We start from the raw sequence: 19,441 nt of genomic DNA, 5'->3' as shown, positions 1-19,441 counted from the left end.
AATTTGGCCAAAATGAAGGTCAGAGTAATGGGACTTGATCCTATCAACTAGTTTTATAACCCCGAAGACACATGTGAAGTTTCAAATTAATATCTGCATTAGTTTTGGAGATAATAACTTGCATGTAAAACTTTAACCAAAATTTTCTAAGTCTAAAAGGGGGCATAATTTGCTCAAAAAAACATGTCAGAGTTATGGGAATTGACCCAGTGAGGTTGGTAACTGATCTAGAAAAAAAAAAATAAGTTTTAAATCTATATGCCTTTTAGAAATAGTTGTATGTACTTGCACGCAAAACTTTAACCAGAATTTTCTAAGTCCAAAGGGGGCATAATTTGGCCAAAATGAAAGTCAGAGTTATGGGACTTGCTGCTATCAACTAGTTTTATAACCCCGAAGACAAATGTGAAGTTTCAAATCAATATCTGCATTAGTTTTGGAGACAGTAACTTGCATGTAAAACTTTAACCAAAATTTTCTAAGTCTAAAAGGGGGCATAATTTGCTCAAAATACATGTCAGAGTTATGGGTCTTGACCCAGTGAGGTTGGTAATTGATCTAGAAAAAGAAAAAATAAGTTTTAAATCTATATGCCTTTTAGAAATAGTTGTATGTACTTGCACGCTAAACTTTAACCAGAATTTTCTAAGTCCAAAAGGGGGCATAATTTGGCCAAAATGAAAGTCAGAGTTATGGGACTTGCTGCTATCAACTAGTTTTATAACCCCGAAGACACATGTGAAGTTTCAAATCAATATCTGCTTTAGTTTTGGAGATAGTAACTTGCATGTAAAACTTTAACCAAAATTTTCTAAGTCCAAAAGGGGGCATAATTTGCTCAAAATACATGTCAGAGTTATGGGACTTGACCCAGAGAGGTTGGTAATTGACCTAGAAAAAGAAGAAATAAGTTTCAAAGCTATATGCCTTTCATTGATGGCTGTATGTACTTGCATGCAAAAACTTAACCTTGGTGTGACGCAGACGCCGACGCCGACGCCAGGGTGAGTAGAATAGCTAGACTATTCTTCGAATAGTTGAGCTAAAAATAGTAGGTGCGCAAGTTCATATCATGATTAAGACTCATGCACGGTTTCATGAATCTATATCAAATACTTTTTGAGCTAGGTGTGTCACAAGGTGAAAATGTGCAATTTTGACTATTTCAGGGGCCATAACTCTGAAAATAGGGGGCAGAGCCAGATGAAAAATAGGAGGTGTGCAAGTTTATATTATGATTAAGACTGATGCAAGGTTTCATGAATCTATATCAAATACTTTTTGAGCTAGGCATGTCACAAGGTGAAAATGTGCATTTTTGACTATTTCAGGGGCCGTAACTCTGAAAATAGGGGGCAGAGCCAGATAAAAAATAGGAGGTGCGCAAGTTCATATCATGATTAAGAAACATGCAAGGTTTCATGAATCTATATCAAATACTTTTTGAGCTAGGCGAGTCACAAGGTAAAAATATGCATTTTTGACTATATCAAGGACCATAACCCTGACAATAGGGGGCGGAGCCAGACGAAAAATAGGAGGTGCGCAAGTTCATATCATGATAAAGACTCATGCAAGGTTTCATCAATTTATATCAAATACTTTCGAGCTAGGCGCGTCACGAACTTCGGACGGACAGATGCACAGACAAGACCAAGTCTATATGCCCCCACCACTCGATACTAGAAATTTCTTTTTAATGGTCATGTGATTTTCAAGGTAACAAGGTACATTGGAAACAGAACACTTGGAATTGCTGCAGGGAGTTTGTTGAGAAAGACCAGACTGTCACTTTTGCTTCCAAGCATTATAGTAGTCATATACAGTCAAACCTGTGTTAAAGACCACCACTGAACAGAGGCCACCTGGCTCTAAAGACCACATGTTTTGTTTCCCATTTTAAGATTTACAGTGTATTTTAACCTGTGAGTAAAGACCACCTCCCAACAAAGACCACATTTTGGCTTTCCCAAGGGTGGTCTTTATAGGCAAGTTTGACTGATTACCTATATAAATTCTGTCAAAAATACAGCTTGTATTTCACAAGTAAATATGAATAGGCAGAAAAAAAATCCATATTGTACCTTTTGTATTGTATGTTGCCAGATTACTTTCATTTACCTGATACAGTTCTATAAATAGCGCACACAAAAACTTCACTCATTTCTATTTTAACATAGACAAACATTTAAGATTTTGTTCGATAATAAACAACAAACAAAAAGATGGAGGTATATAATAAAAGGGTCATTAAAACAGTAGCTAGGTCTGGGATTTTACATTCCACTCTCGTGGATTTTGCAAGGATGAGTCACACATAGCGCTTGCAGGCCTCGTGAGATCCGATCTGGCAAAATCCACTCGAGCCGAATACAGCATCCAAGATCAAGCTACTATTATAATAATCCTATTATATAAACATCTATAATTATATAAACACCTGTTAGTCTAAACTTTCAAGCTGAAATATTTCTTTGTTTTTTTTTTTCTTAAACTGATAATTTAAAAGTAGAGAAAATGGAGTAAAATCTTTTGCCTTAATGCAAAATTATAGTTACTAAAATTTACAGCAATTTAACAGAAACTTTCATACCATGTCAGATGCATCTGTATCTTCTAAATAAACCTCTTTAATCAACTCAAAAGACTGGTTGTCATAGAAACAAACTCTTGAGGGTTGATTTGGACTTGTCACTGAGATCCATGTTAGGTCTAATTCATCCTCATAGTCTACATGATGTATAAGCTGTGAAATGATAGGAAACTTGATAAGAAAATATCATAATATACTGTATTCCCTAACAAACATCCTGTGGTAGTTTTGCAACAGACATTTATTTTGGAACCAAGTATAAACAAAAGCTGCTTCACTATTCAAAAATGTTTACCAACAGAGAAGAGAAAATGACCTATAAGAGTGAATGGAACAGAAAATTTCCAACAGATTTTTTACCTTTGTGTTTAAGGGGGTGGACAGGGGAGATAAAGGGTGTGTAACTATAATACTATGAAATAGTAAGTTGAAACCCAAACAATTGTAAAAAAAAAATGGTAGGAGTGTGTGAAGGAGGGAGGGGTGTAACAGTATGATTGTAAGAAGCAAAATCAGACCGGACCTGCTTGTGTATACCTTGTCTCTTTGTAGGTAAATATACCCTAAACCCAAAAGATGTCATCAATACAGAAGTCCCCTACCAGTGAAAAAACAATTTTACCTGACCTGCAATAGTAACCTTGACCTTTGACTGACAATCATGAGTCATGTGCACAACACATAGTCTAATCATGGGGAACATTTCCTTGTAGAACTAAAAATATCTATCAATGACATTAAAAGGTAAGGAGCAGAAACAAATTTTTCCTTTGCATTTAACCGACAAGCATAGATCATGCGTTGAGACATTGTCTCATCATGGGGAACATTTGCGTGTAGCACTAAGATAATCCATCAATGCATGTAGAAGTTATAGAGTAGAAACAATTTTTACTTGACCTTCAACAGTGACCTTGACCTTGAAGGACGGACAGATGGAGGTCATTCCTAAAGTCCCCTCTGGTTTTCCACCAGTAGAGGACTTAAAAGCTCTCCATAGAAATTTCACAATGTCTGACCACACTGACCTTGACCTTTAAGATACCCCAGCCTTAACTAACAAATGTCAGCCCCTTACCAGGACAAACCCAATTCTGACAAAACTTCTCAAAATGCTTGACATTTGCGTAAAAATTTGTTGGAATCCTTTGCATTGCTAAAGTTAAAACCTAAGACATCACATGAATGAACTAATTAACAAGTGAGCAAAACTAACTTATGAACTGTGTGATTACTTACTATGCTACCCTTCAGAGGCACAAACAATTCCCAGATCTCAGTCTGGCCTATCCTTGAAAAAACATTTGTGAAACAATGAAAAGAAAATCTCATACTTTTTAACAAATATATGACCAAGTGAATAACTGGATTCACAAAGACTTACAGTATTGTCCTGTCCTGAAATCTCATCAACGGTCTGCCTCCTCTTCACACATCTCCCTGATGAGGTCATCAGTGACCTCTCTTCCTACAGTATTTCAACAAATAAGTACAGTAAACTTCACTTATAAGGAACTCAGATATAAGGAACACTCGGTTATAAGGAACAGTTTTCAATTCCCCGATCTAATTTCTTCTTTATTCAATGTAAAAATCCTCGGTTACAGTGAACTCGGTTATAAGGAACACTCGGTTATAAGGAACTCTTTTTCCAGTCCCAAAGTATGAAATTCGCTGATGACGTCAGAGTAACATTGGCATTTTCACGTGCATAAACACAATCTATGATCTTTAGTTTGTTGATTCTCGTATACGATAAAAAGAAAATATAAAATATCATCATTAACATTTACCAAATACTAGATGATTGTGTATTATGCTTCAGTCTTTAAAATACACTCGTAGATAGCTCACTTGTGTTGTTCATTAATAATACAACACGCTTGTTGAAAAAGGACGCTAGAAAAATCCCATGCTTGCCCAATACACAATGAATTACATTATGGGAAAAAAGTTGCCCTGCCAATCAAAAAGCGGAGTTTACAACCTTGGTGACCCTGACCAATCAGAGATCCACGTTTTTCAATAGTGTTTACGTAATCTAATCAACACGCGACAAACCACTTTTGATTTATTGTTCTGAATATGGTTTTTAACAAGCGGCGTACTTAGCAGTTTTGAATTCGCCGCTAATCGTGATAATTGGATTAAATGATGACTGAATTTAGACTGTTTGCAGGACAGTCACAGGACTTGATTGTGTTGTTTTTCATAGCCGTTCCTGAATTAATCAAACAATAACTGGCTCACTTTTTTTTCAAAATGGATGCGATATGAAATAAATTCCATTGGCTGGTATCATTTGGACATTTTAAGTATAGAGTTTCCCAGTGCAAGATAAATATATAAAACAAATAGACAGAGACTCGCAACTTTCTCGGTCGGCCCGGAGTGTGAATACATAGCCCTTTTCAAACGTAAGTCAAATCGTGTTCGTTATATACAAATTGTGTTCGTTATACAAACCTCGGTTACAAGGAACTTGTTCGCTATACGGATATAAGGAACCTCGGTTATAAGGAACAATTTTTAGAGGTCCCAAGCTGTTCCTTATAAGCGAGGTTTACTGTAAATTGTCAAAATCTGCAATATTTTTTAACCTTAAGCCTGCTGGCAGCAAGTGATTCTGCCTTTGCGACCAGTTTGCTATTCAGTCAGTAAATTATAGTTAACTAGTTAACACCCCTTTGAATAATAAATGGTATTGCCCAAATTGAATGATGGACCAGTCCATTTTAGAAATATAGCAGGCCAAACGTTAACTCAACTGCAAAGCATGGTGAGCTACATGTGTAATTTATTTAATATATATTGTCATCACCTTTTGTTCATGCCCTCTCCATTTGTGTTTTCACACTATTTTTTTCTCTGAAACTGTGTGAAACTTTATAAAAGGTATTCTAATGGACAGATGGGTAAGATATGATAAAATCTTGGTACTATTCCAACAATGTTGTTGGTAAAGCTACTGATGGAAAGAGAACAATCTGTTGTCTATATTTATGCATTAAAGTATGCAAACAAATATCCAGAAATATGAAAAGAATCACCAAAAAAAAATGCGGACTGTTACAAGCATGACTGTGTCATCTTGTATTGCAGGTAACATAGATAAATTACTTTTCCTCTGCACTGAAATGATGTGGATAGGACCAAGATTGACACATGTGTTAAACAATTTACATTCTATAAACAGATTGTCTCCCTTGTGTAGAGAGATTTAAACTACCAAGTATTGTTTGTATATTGATATATTTAAATTGTTTATCTTTTCTATAAACAACTGTTTGTATATGGCCAAATGCATGTTCAGGTGATATGCTGATATTGGCAACAAATATGAAGGTACATTTACATCAAATATGACACATGACTTAAACTTCACAAAAACTTGCAAACAGTTAGGCAAGGTTTAACGCTTGTGCAAGTAGTAAATGTTTTGCTTACAAGTAATTAAAATCTTAGTTTCAGAAAGAGCTAATTTTTGCAAGATAAAAAAAAAATTGCTAAATTAACAAAAAAGTGAATCCCACATAAATGCTTACCCTTTGTTCTTTTTTGTGTGCATCTATTGTACAAACAGTCTGCAACTGTCTTTTTTCACCACCTGCCTCACTCTGCAACTGTAATACCCTACAACAGAACAAACTAATGTGATTGATAACCCCACAAAAAGCCTTGTTACAAAAGGCACTATTGGTAGTAAATAACACTCACTACTACTCACTGCACCTTTTATGCTCAATCTGGAAGATCGTTTTATCTATATTCAAAAAAGAGTTACAGTTGTAATGCTTTTCTGTTTATTGCCTTAAAATGATTAAAAAGAAGAACAAATTGGCAGATAACTTTATCATTATTCTGGGCAGATTTTTGTTAAAGTGTCTTTAAATTTCTCTCAGTGTCATGTATCACTGTATCATGAATTCCTCTCAATGTCATGTACTACTGTATCAAGTTTTATCAAATCCATACAGCAGATTAAACAAGGCAGTCTGAAAGACAGCTATATCCCCCGCTATTGTTATGGATAGTGGAAGGGTTTATGGTATTGGGTGGAACCATTAAAAAATTGAGTTGTGACCTTGACCTTAAGCTGGCAGGGGTGAATTTTGAATTCTGCACAATTGTCTTGATAAATGGAATATTACAGCCAAGTCATATTAAAATCCTTCAAGGGGTTAAGGAGATACAGAGCAGACATAAAATGGAAGGCTCAAACCTTTGACCTTAAGTCGTGACCTTGATCTTGAGCCAACAAGGCTGAGTTCTGCCCATCCTCTTGATGAGGTGATCATTTGACCCAAGTTTCATGATTATCCTCCAAGGGGTTTAGGAGATACAGAGAGGACACAAAATGGAAGGCTCCAACATTTGACCCTGAGTTGTGACCTTGACCTTAAGCCAACATGGCTGACTCGTGAGTTCTGCACATCGTCTTGATGCTGTGATCATTTCACCCAAGTTTCTTGAAATTCCTTCAAGGACTTTATGAGATACAGAGCGGACACAAAATGGAAGGCTCAAACATTTCACCCAGAGTTGTGACCTTGATCTTGAGCTGACATGGCTGACCCATAAGTTCTGCACATCTTCTTGATAAGGTGATCATTTGACCCAAGTTTCATGATTATCCTTCAATGGGTTTAGGAGATATAGAGCGGACACAAAATTGAAGGCTCAAACCTTTGACCACGAGTTGTGACCCTAACCTTGAGCCAACATGGCTGACTCATAAGTTCTGCATATCCTCTTGATGAGGTGATCATTTGACCCAAGTTTCCTGATTATCCTCAAAGGGGTTTAGGAGATACAGAGCAGACATGAAATGGAAGTCTCAAACCTTTGACCTTGAATTGTGACCTTGTCCTTGAGCTGACATGGCTAACTCATGGGTTCTGCACATCGTCTTGATGAGGTGATCATTTGACCAAAGTTTCATGAAAATCCTTCAAGTGTTTTAGGAGATATAGAGTGGACACAAATGTTACGGACAAACGGAAGGACAGACGGATGGAGACCATTCCTATAATTAAATACAATTGCAAAAGGGGAACAATTTTGTATAAGAATTGTTAAGTTCACTTATCTTTCACAGTGTTAAGTCATATTAAATCCCTTTCCATAAAGTCAAAGTTATTCCTTAAATTTTAAAAAAGGTGCAGAAAGGGAGATGACAATCAATATTCAGGACAAAGTTCTGGTTATTTTGCCTTTCAGTTCACAATGTCACATTTAATTCCCTGCTGTAGATTTAATGTCATTCCCTTAAATTTCAAAACCGTGAAAAATTAAATACAATTACAAAGGGTGACATTTTTTTCTAAAAAAAGCCATCAGAGTTATGGGACTTGTTAATTCAACATCTTCATCAGCCAAACGGCTTATGTAAAATTCAAATGAAATATCCCAATTGGTTTCAGAGCTATTTAAGGAAATTAACCCAATGAAATTACGATGAACTTACTTCACAGTACTCCCTGAGACATGAATTATTCTACCTGAATTATCACCATGGAATATACAGTTGTCAGGGTCAGGATTCATATAACTAGCCCGCAATGTTCCACCTTTTGCCTGAAAAATATGTATGACTTGACAATATACCTTTTTGATATTAAATATATAAGATTGCTACTGCTAGGCTGGCTATAGTACGGATGGTCAAACATATTCTGTCTAAACATGATTCAGAGTGATGAAGAAATAAAGGACTAGACTTTGCAAAATGAAGGGCATGTTGCTCTTGCCAAACTAGTTGATCTGGTCCATACTCAGTCTCTAGACTAGAGCTTTCATAAGGTAAAATACAGATGTTTTTCTAAACCACAGGCCATAAATCTTGTTATGCTGGTCCAGTGTTGTCCATTATTTAACTAAGCTGAGATTTTATGGTTATTAACATTGTCATTTATCTAAATATAGTTAAGACAGTTCAAGAAATAAAGGAACCAAAGTGTTCGCAGAAAGAAATATGGCAAATTTTCTATAATCATGGGCAATAGCTCAGGCTACACTAGTCTAATATTTCTCATAATTGAATTTGGCAGAGATCTTATCACTGTACACGTACACTGGAAATTTGTTTCAGACTGCTCAAAGAATGTAGATACTAGTGTTCACAATTGTGGACATCTGACAACAGACATACAGCAATCCTATAAATATACCACAAGCACCTAGGGCTAAGGCAAGCTCACAAAAAATCCTGGATTCCCTTCACTGCTTTGGTTATATTAAATACAATAGGGTTATTATAACAGTAGCTCAATCTGGGATGCTGTTTTCGGCTTCAGTGGATTTTTGCCAGATCAGATCTCACAGGGCACACAAGTACTGAGTGTGATCCAACCTTGCAAAATTCACGAGAGCCGAATACAAAATCCCAGATCCAGCAACTGTTATAATGACCCTTTTATTACGTACTTGTACCTTTTTGTTTGTTGTTTTGTTACTGAGCGAAATCTATGTTTATCAATATCAAAATGGAATTAAGTGAATTTTTTATGTGCGCTATTTATAGAACTGTGTCAGGTCATGCATATTAATGAAAGTAGTCTGGCAGCATACAATATGTAAGGTACAATACGAAATTTAAAAGGGACAATACGGATTTTTTTTCTGCCTGTTCGTATTTAACTGTGAAATACAAGCTGATTTTTACAGAAGTTATATAGGTATACAATAAAATCACATATATCCTGTTTTGATATGATTCATATATATTAAATCATAATGCAATCAAATTAGCAGCAATTGGTGTTTGGAAACAAATTCCAAAACAGAAGATGTTTTACCATTTACCTGAATATGATCCTTGAGAGATGTGATTTCAAACATGCCAAATGTTCCCCTAGGTGAGTAGATATAATGCCAGGGAAATCCTCCAATCTGTACATCCTGGTCTGCACAGCGTACTTCAAACAGTGCTGGTGGACACTCTTAAATATATGATGACAGTAATATATTAGAAAATTAGAGGTTGCTTTTGCACTTGTCTCCAAAAAAGCTTCTTTTATATGGAAGGGTAAACAGATGAATAATATACAGTCACAGATGTGTTGGAAGACTGATAAATTAGAATGCTAGGGGCAAAAAGGAACAGAAATATTCTCTATTTGATTGTTGACCTCAACATGCAACTTTGACCTTGAAACAATATGACAAGATGGTAACAATTGTAAGTTACTGATTTATAAGAACAACATGTAGTGACAGCTTTAAATTTAGAAAAGTGTACCTGTAATTTTGATGTTCATAGGTAGACCTAGAGGTATATCACCCCAGTGTATGTTCTGTGCTGTGTTTGCTGAATCCAGTGAGTGCTCAAAACACTTAAACTGTAAAATATGAATGGCAAAATGTCCTAACTGTATCATAAAATGTCAAGTTATGTAAATGCCTGAAGACTTCAACCTGAAGATAAAAGTTAAGACGATGACTATGGAATTCTATCACTAACATTTTCTGTTATTGTTCTTAGCCATATAATCAACAGAAACATAAAATGTTGCTTTTCAGAATTGCAGGCATTATAATACCCCTTGTTGCCTGGTACATAACAAAACAATTAAAAAGTTAAGCAGATCTTTCCTAATGACTAACTTACAGCAGGCACATATTGGTAAAATGTATTATGGCTTGAAAATGCTCATAATGCTGCAAAAACAGCACCGTTTTCATTACCATATATAGTAACAAAGGTGTAAAATAATTTTCATTTTTTGCATTATAATTACTTTACAATGAAAAAACACAATAAGAAATACTGTTTTGTTCACTTAAAATAAAGTGGAAAACCATGAATTCACATACAACTGAATCAGGTTGTTCTATGAAAAGACTAGGTTGTGATACCTTTTCAAGAATATGATCAAAACTGAAGAATCTGACATGTCCGGTTATGTACATGACAACCAGCATACCATTGGTGAGTATGGCATTAGTAATACCTGCTCCAAACACCTGAAATAAGTGAAACAGACAGTATAGTTATGTCACTAGAACCAAAGGATTACTCAGTATCAGGCATGAAATATCATGTCTGTTTATTTGTTGGGTTTAATGTCATCTGAACACAATTATAGGTCCTATGACCACTTTCGAGGTTTTCATGGTTGAGAAAGACTAGATGCCTCCTGGATAATATTTCAGGTACAAAAGGGCACCTGGTAAAACCACCATCCTTCCATGAGCCAGCTGGCTAAATTCAATTTCTTAAAAATCAATCTTTTGAGTCATTTCTTACGATGTATGATATTAACAGTACTGTGTTATATTTGAACAGAGATCAATGAAAGTCCATATTACAGAACAGGTGAGTCAAGCAGTAGTGAACACTGTATTTAGACTGTAACTTACTCGTCTATCAACTTCCAACATTCCAACATATTTCAAAGGAAATGCTGAAAATGCTGCAATCACTATAGCAATATTCATTGATATTCCAGTCTGAAAATAAAATGTACAGCATAACATATACATGCATAGAAGTAAGTACATCAATCTAAAGCTTGTTAAAAAGATCCCCTTTGAATAAAAGCAAGCTGGTTAACATGGCATGCAAAATGTCTCCTATGTAGGGATATACTGGTACCCTTACCCTAATGGGCTCTGGCACCTACCAATCCTTTAAAATATGGCAGAGGTTATAACACGAAATAAACATATGGTAGCACTATTCTATCATAAAATGTATAAAAAGATTTTAAAAAAATGAAAACATAGTCAATCAACATTAACATTAAATGCCCATGAAATGTGTGGGAATGTCAGTTTATTTGATCATACCGATATCATTTCCTTTTGCATCATCTGATATAGGGCTGTAATAGAGAACCTTGCCAAGCTGCTACAGACAAAGTTTGATTTAATTCTGACCAGCAGTTTAGGAGGAGATATGTTTAAGTTAAAATGTTGCCAACGGATGACAGACCATATGCCTATACTTATAGCTCACCCTGAATAAAGTTCAGCAAAAAAAAGAACCAAGAAATTCCAATTTTCTAAGTATATAATGGGACATAATTCTGACAAAAATGCATGTCATAGTTTCTTTGTCTACTTACTTAGCTGATGATTATAAACAAGTGTGCAAGTTTAAATCTTTGGCTTTTATAGTTTTCGGAAAAAAACAAACTGACCAAAACAAAAAACTTAACCAACATCCATGCCGACACTGATGACCAGTAATGTCATGACAATACCTCGTACATTTTAAGAAGGTGTGATAACAGCAGGTTACCTCGAAGTAAAACACTCAATCCCTTGGAATTTGAGATACCAAGTTTCAACTGTATATTCATTTAATAAACTTAGACATTAAATCAAAATAAGACTATCTGCAGCATGTGACATCCTACATACACAGTGTAAGATCAGTTTTTCCAGCAACAGTGAAAATACAGATAAACTTCTGTCCAGTATGCAAGAATAACATAATTAACATTTCTGTATGTTGGTACTTACAGCCATATGGAACCTTGACCTTTCTGCAGAATGTACAGATTTAACATAGAACATTTCATTCATCTCTGCCCAGGCAATGTATCTGAAAGTTCAATATAAAGTCACTGTAAATTTATTCAAGGCAAGAAAAAAATATAAGCAGTTGACCTACTGTTTTCTCAGGTCACTTGCCAGAATATTGAGCTACTAGGATTAAGATAATAAATGTACCAGAAAGGTCACACCGGATCTAAGTGATTCAGATTTTCACTTCCGGTTTATTCATTTTTCTGCAAATGGCTAAATTTTAACAATTTACATACACATATTTACATATACAAACATGTACACACATATACACATACATATACACGCATGTACACACATATACATGCATGTACATATACACAAACCTACATTTGTTAAAAGCATTTGGTCATTACATAAATGGCTCAACAATTTCTTTAATAAACATACTACGACATGCTATAACAGTTTACTTTCATAAGCATGTCAATAAAACAAATGTTTGGTCTTTTATAATATTTCACTTTGAGAGATTTTTTCCTTTGTTTACCAAAAAACCTACATGGAAAAAGATAATGAAATTCATCACCTATTGAGGAATTACATTGTGTATATTTTCTCAAACTGAAGTCTACACCATGTCAAGATCCAGTTTCTACAGCAAATTTATGGTTTCTTGTTCTAAACCTTATCATGTATCTAAATAACTTTGAGTGTGTGTTTACGTTATACTTCTCAAACTCCCTCATGTTAATGTTTAAACAATTTATAATTTCTACATTTACTAAAGTTTCTAAACTTGAATACCATTGGTTTAAAATAGATCTGATAGTTTTTGTTTGACTGCTGCAATCAGCCATTTTGAATTTGGAAACATGTGTATTCCAAACATTGTTCAATCCACATTTGAAAAGTAAACCGTTACGCATTTTATCCATTGAAATCTACTATTTCGCTGTATCTTTGCAAAGTTACACTATAAAGTGCAAAATTATACATAACATGTGTCAATCAAAACTCTTATGTAACTCTGAATTTATCCAAAATGAAATTAATCTTGTCTCAATATCTAATGAGAGTGGTTTTTGATATAGAAATCTAAAACGTTTGTTCAGTTTTGAAGTAGCGAAGTTTCGGATTATAAGGGTATTTCTGTTTAGATCGTTTTTTGGATAACAGGGGTTTGGATATGGTTTCACTGTACTTTCTGACTTACATCACTGTTAACCTTCAATCTATTGACCCCATATGCCTCCCCATTCAACAAAAAAAAACTAGTTGTTACAGGAGTGACGAATAATACCCCCACAATATGGCCTTGTCATAGAATTAAGCCAATGTCAAAGCTGAACTTGCTTGACCTTTGACCTACTGATCTCAAAATCAATAGAGGTCATCTGCTGGTCATGATCAACCTCCCTATGAAGTTTCATGATCCTCGGCCCAAGGGTTCTCAAGTTATTGTCCGGAAAAGGTTTAAATGACCTTTGACCTTTGGAACCCAAAATAATTTAGGGTCATCTGCCGGTCATGACCAACCTCCCTATTAAATTTTGTGATCCTAGTCCCAAGCATTATGAAGTTATTGTCCGAAAACCGTTTAAGTGTTCCGGATCACTGTGACCTTGACCTGTGACCTGCTGACCTCAAAATCATTAGGGGTCATCTGCTGGTCATAACCAACCTCGCCATCAATTTTCATGATCCTAGGCCCAAACGTTCACAAGTTATCATCCGGAAACCATTTAACTGTTTCGTGTTATTGTGACCTTGACTTTTGACCTACTAATCTCAAAGTCGAACATGACCTGTATTTAATCATGTTACACCAGTGTACAAAAATTTAAGATCCTAGACCCAAGCATTCTCAAGTTATCATCTGGAAACCATTTAACTGTTACGAGTCACTGTGACCTTGACCTTTGACCTAAGACCTCAAAGTCGAACTTGACCTGTATTTCATGATGTTACACCTGTGTACCAAAATATATGATCACAGGCCCAAGCGTTCTCAAGTTATCATCCGGAAACTGTTTAACTATTCAGCGTCACTGTGACCTTGACCTTTGACCTATTGACCCCAAATTCGAACTTGACCTGTATTTTCTGATTTTACACCTGTGTACCAAAAATTATTTAAATCAGTCAAGCCTTTCATGAGTTATCATCCGGAAACCACAAAAACCAACGGACCGACCGACCGACCGCCAAGCTCACTCCTATATACCCCCCCCCCCCCCCCCCCACCAACTTTGTTTTGTGGGGGTATAATAACTTAAACAAGAGAAACAATATTCATCTTCCACTTTTGATACTTAGTTTGTAAGTGAAAATGTAGATGGATGGACAGATGGATAACAATGGAAGAAGATGAACACAGTAAGACTTCTAGATTAAATCCATTTGCCATATACCAGACCGCTAGACTGTTTTCCTGATAACACTTAGCAATTATCATTCCAAAAACTTCCTTCTTCTTTTCTTTTCATGACAATGAAAGACTAAACTCAATCTTGTACTTACTTGAATTTGACAGCATGTGATAGATATATTTCCCGTATAAGCTGTCCAGTGTTCAGGTCATATTGTACAAGGCTTTCCCCCATCTCACGGGCTTTTAGTGCAATCAGACATGCTCTGTTGTCAACCTCATGAAACTTATCCTATCATTATAAAAATTCATTTAAATAATGTATCTATCAAAAGCTTACTTTTTACCACACACTACTAGTAGTACATTAAATGTTACTGAAATGCCATGATTTTAATTACTTTTAAGGGAAAAATTTAAGGCTTATGCAAAGGTTAAACATTATGCAATTTGACAGTCCTATATTTTGCAACATTCTGGTAATTCAAAAATATGTGATTTTCCAATGTATATCCAAGACTGCTGCTTTAAAAGGCATTTTTTAAGCAATCAAATATCTAGGACTGCTCTCTGTAAAACACAAGTCTCCCAAAACAGCTTTATTTACATTGAAAGGTGAACAGATATATTATGCAATATCTAGTCATATCACAACAACATGTGTTTGGAAAGAGACTGAAATTAACTGAACTAGATGTGTGTCCATAGGAAACAGAACCACTCCCCCCTCCCCCATTCCGCCCTCTCCTCCAGAGCCATAACTCTGGTCTGGCTGAGTGAAATCTCAAACAAATCACCAGGTGCACAACTTCACAGTCATGCTGATTAATATTTCTGTAATGTTTCATAATCCTAGGTAAAATACTTTTTGAGATATATGCTACACAAACTGTTAGGACCTTTTTATGCTAAGTCAAGGGATATAACTCTCTTCTGGCTTTATAAAATCTCAATTAAAACACCAGGTGCAAAACTTCACATGCAGAATGACAATCCTGTGAAGTTTGATGACTCTGGGTTTAAAATTTTTGAGATATGCATAATACTAAAACTATATAACAAGTCTGGCTGATATATAATCTGCAGTTTCCTAGGTAAAGCATAAACAAAATTTTATGGACAACAAAAACACTTATACTATGCAGAACTAAGATTAATAATGAAGGAGTTTGAGCAGTTCTGTTCAAATCTACTCAGTGGATGCAGATCAATAGTCACGACAAAACAAAGTTTACATATTTGGTATTTCAAAAGCTCATAATTCATAAAATTCATTTGAATGTCAAATTCATACCAGTCTCAGAGATTTCATCTTCCTATTCTTGAAACAGTCAAGTTAAAAACAAAACAATGCTGAAAATGGGGGGATGGGGCAGGGTGATGCATGCTTGGGGTGGTGGGCATGACTGGGTGGAGTGAGGTGGGGGAATGGTACAACTTTGCATGTTGATAAATATTCATGGAAGGTTTGAAAAAAATAATAAAAAGGAATGAAAAATTATCTTTTTTTTTTTTTTTTTTTTTTTTTTTTTTTTGGGGGGGGGGGGGGGGGTGTTACCAAGGCAAGGTGGTGACCAGGTGTGGGTACACAACCTCACATGTTTATAATAATTGTTCATGGAAAATAATGAATGATATTTAATGAAATTCTACCAATATGTTGGTTTGTTATGTACAAATCTGTAGATTTTTAAACTATTAAAGGGCAATAACTCTAAGGAAAATTGACCAATTAAAAAAAAAAATGACAGGCATCATCGAAGAATGTTGGTTCATATTTATTTCAAGTTTCATGAAATTCTACCAGCTTGTCACTGAGAAATTGCTGCAGACGTGGATTTTTCATTAAATCAAGGGCAATAACTCTAAGGGAAATTGACCAATCAAAAAAAAACTTGACGGGCATCATCGCAGTATGTTGGTGCATGTTTATTTCAAGTTTTATGAAATTCTACATGATAGTTACTGAGAAATGGCTGCGGACGGACATTTTTGGGCATTTTTCATTAAATCAAGGGCAATTACTCAAGGAAAATTGACCAATCAAAAAAATGCTTGACAGGCATCATTGCAGTATGTTGGTTCATGTTTATTTCAAGTTTCATGAAATTCTACTGGCTAGTTACTGAGATATGGCTGCGGACGGACGCACTGACGGACAAAGCCATTTCAATACCCCTCTCCCGCTTTCATCGGCAGGGGATAACAAGGAGCTGCGTTCAATAAACGCTTGATGCCCCCAGTGGCATCCTTGTCTATACAAAGCAACCTAAGTTCAAAACGAGGTCAAGTTCAAGGTCAAGGTCAAACTGAGGTCAGGTGATGTCTGAAGATGAGGAATGGTCACAGGTTACACCTGCATTAGTATCAAGTCATTCTAGTTAGGGGTATTGGTGCTAGACGAAACAGTCCCATTTGGTTAACCTCTTACGGGCGGACGAACGGATGGACAGGACAATCACTATATGCCTCCTGCATCAGTAGATGCCAGGGGCATAAAAAGAGCCTTGGTACTGAAGTTTCAATTAAAGTTTAGTTGAAACAAGTGAATGAAGTATTGCCATGCAATACAAAGTCCCCTACTGGAAGGCACCTAATTTTCTCTACTGCAGTATAGCATAATGAACTGATATCTGTCAATGATGTATAAACAATATTGTACTATATATACAGTATTTTATAAACAAAAGACTTGGATTAAAATTTGTATATATAAAACCCAAAAGTTGTTTTCATATAGCATTTTTGGCCGATTATCAAAAAGGAAACGTTATTAATAGTAAAAAAAAAAAACATCCATATCCATCTCTTTACCTTGACCTTTGAGCTAGGGGTCTGAAAGTTGTGCATGACACATTGTCTCATTATGAGGTACATCTGTGCCAAGTAATATTAAAATCCCTTCATGGATGACAGAGTTATGGACCGGACAGGAAAAAAGCTCTGTTGACCTTTGACCTCAAATTGTGACCTTGATTTCTGGTACTTTTACCGGTGCTTGAAAAATCCATCTTACACCCTGGGTGTAAGATGACTCAGGTGCTGTAAATGACGTATTACAAACTACATATATGTAGGAGATTTATGTAGTAATTTATATTTTATTTCAAAAAACGGAATAAAAATCCAATACCTTGACAGTTCCTCTTTGCTCCTGATAGTATATTTCTCTATTCAATAAACATTATTTTAACAAAAATTCGTAACGTTTCGCTGCAACTGATAAAACAAAACTCGAACTAAACATTGTTATTTGTCTTTGAAATGTCATGACGTCTTTCTTGTTTACGGACGTTGGTTTTTCATGCTTTGTTTAAATATGCTGCTATAAGAAATAGTTCTAAAAAGAAACCGTTCAATTGATTTCATTATCATTATCATTTCTTGAATATGGTATGTAAGAAAAAGATTCTATCACCAGTTGTAGCTGCAGATGGGAATATCCGGCTCTCAGGTAACTGTTTATGTGGTAACTCAGCAGAGCCTGGTTACCGCCTAAACAGTTACCCTTGAAGCCGGAAATTCCCATCTGCACCTACAACCAGTGAAAGAATCTTAGACTTATATCATAAGGCAGGATACTGAGTTATGACTTTTCATATTTACAATTCTTCTTTAAACAACACTATATTCATCTGGAAGCATGCCCCTTAAAATGCAGGTTTCACACAGTTAGACCTGCAAAAGAGTAGTCGTAGGTTTGATAGAGAAAAACAATACTTAATATTTTCCTTACATGGTAACATTTGTAGATGAGAGCATCCTCTAACTTTGTCCTGTTGTAATTGTCAGATCTAGGCATCCTGTATGATACATGTGGTCCACCATTTATGCCGTACCTGTATCATAAATACAAACTGAACATTGCAGGTCAAGGTATCATGTACGATACATGTAGTCCACTATTAATGTCATACATACATCATACACAAACTGTACATGACACAGTCTAGGTATCATGTACGATAAATGTTGTCCACCATTAACCCTTATCATGCTGAACACAACTGATTCTGCCTTCGCGACCAGTGCAGATCACGACCAGCCTGCATGTCCATGCAGTCAGATCATGATCTGCACTGTTGCCATTCAGTCAATATCATTTTAGTATGCACCCCTTTTAACTGTTAATGGTGCTGTCCAATGAAAGATGGACAAGTTCATTATAGAAATTTGGCAGGGTAAGGGTTAATATCATACCTACATCATATATGTATACTGAACATGACAGATCTAGGAATCGTGTATAATACATGTTGTCCACTATTAATGTCATACCTACATCATAAGTACAAATTCAGTGTTTTTTTCCCACCAATTTGGGAATGAGGCCGGGGCCTTTACAATTGGGAAAAATGCATCGGAAAATGCCTAAATTGGGAATTGTTAAAAGTCATATCTTCTGTTAAAATGTAACATTTATGAGAGAAAATGGCCATTTTTATAATTTATCATTATGCATTAATTTAGAAAACTGTCTTGTGTTTCAAATGTTTATGGTTTTAGTCTTGTTTGAAAAAGTTGGAAAAAAAGAAAATATATTTAACTTTGGGAATTTTAGCCTTGAATTTGGGAAAAAAACATACTATTTGCCATTGGGATTGGGGCACTATTTCGGCCCCAAATTGGCTAGAAAAAAACCCACTGAAATTATACAGGATGGATCTAGGAATCATGTATTGTATATGTTGTCTAAAATTAATCCCATACCTACATCATAAATATAAATTATACAGGATGGATCTAGAAATCATGTATGATACATGTTGTCCGCCATTAATGCCATACCTACATCAACATGTACACTGAGAGCTAGGTTTCATGTATGGCACATGTTGCCCAACATCAATGTCACACCTACATGACAAATAGAACCTATACATGGCAAATCAAGGTATACTGTACAATACAAGCTGTCCAACATCAATGTCACACCTACATGACAAATAGTACCTATACATGGCAAATCAAGGTATACTACTGTACAATACAAGCTGTCCAAC

General features: G+C 35.5%; 1 protein-coding gene across 1 annotated transcript in view; it reads right to left on the bottom strand.

Moving 5' to 3' along the window:
* The window catches only part of LOC123564615 (DDB1- and CUL4-associated factor 17-like), a 30,160-nt gene that overhangs the window by 7,129 nt on the left and 3,590 nt on the right, over window positions 1-19,441 (bottom strand). The window contains exons 4-14 of the mRNA XM_045358327.2: window positions 18,175-18,277; window positions 14,591-14,730; window positions 12,062-12,143; window positions 10,955-11,044; window positions 10,451-10,558; window positions 9,834-9,933; window positions 9,398-9,534; window positions 8,061-8,170; window positions 6,139-6,226; window positions 3,978-4,061; window positions 2,594-2,746 (exon numbers count right to left, since the gene is read on the bottom strand). Coding sequence (XP_045214262.2) covers window positions 2,594-2,746; window positions 3,978-4,061; window positions 6,139-6,226; window positions 8,061-8,170; window positions 9,398-9,534; window positions 9,834-9,933; window positions 10,451-10,558; window positions 10,955-11,044; window positions 12,062-12,143; window positions 14,591-14,730; window positions 18,175-18,277 — 1,195 coding nt within the window. The remainder of the gene's footprint in view (window positions 1-2,593; window positions 2,747-3,977; window positions 4,062-6,138; window positions 6,227-8,060; window positions 8,171-9,397; window positions 9,535-9,833; window positions 9,934-10,450; window positions 10,559-10,954; window positions 11,045-12,061; window positions 12,144-14,590; window positions 14,731-18,174; window positions 18,278-19,441) is intronic.

This window comes from Mercenaria mercenaria, chromosome 2, assembly GCF_021730395.1.
Source record: "Mercenaria mercenaria strain notata chromosome 2, MADL_Memer_1, whole genome shotgun sequence".
NCBI classification, from domain to species: Eukaryota; Metazoa; Mollusca; class Bivalvia; order Venerida; family Veneridae; genus Mercenaria; species Mercenaria mercenaria.
Note: the sequence above shows the minus strand (reverse complement) of the source record. Positions and strands in the feature narration are given on the sequence as shown.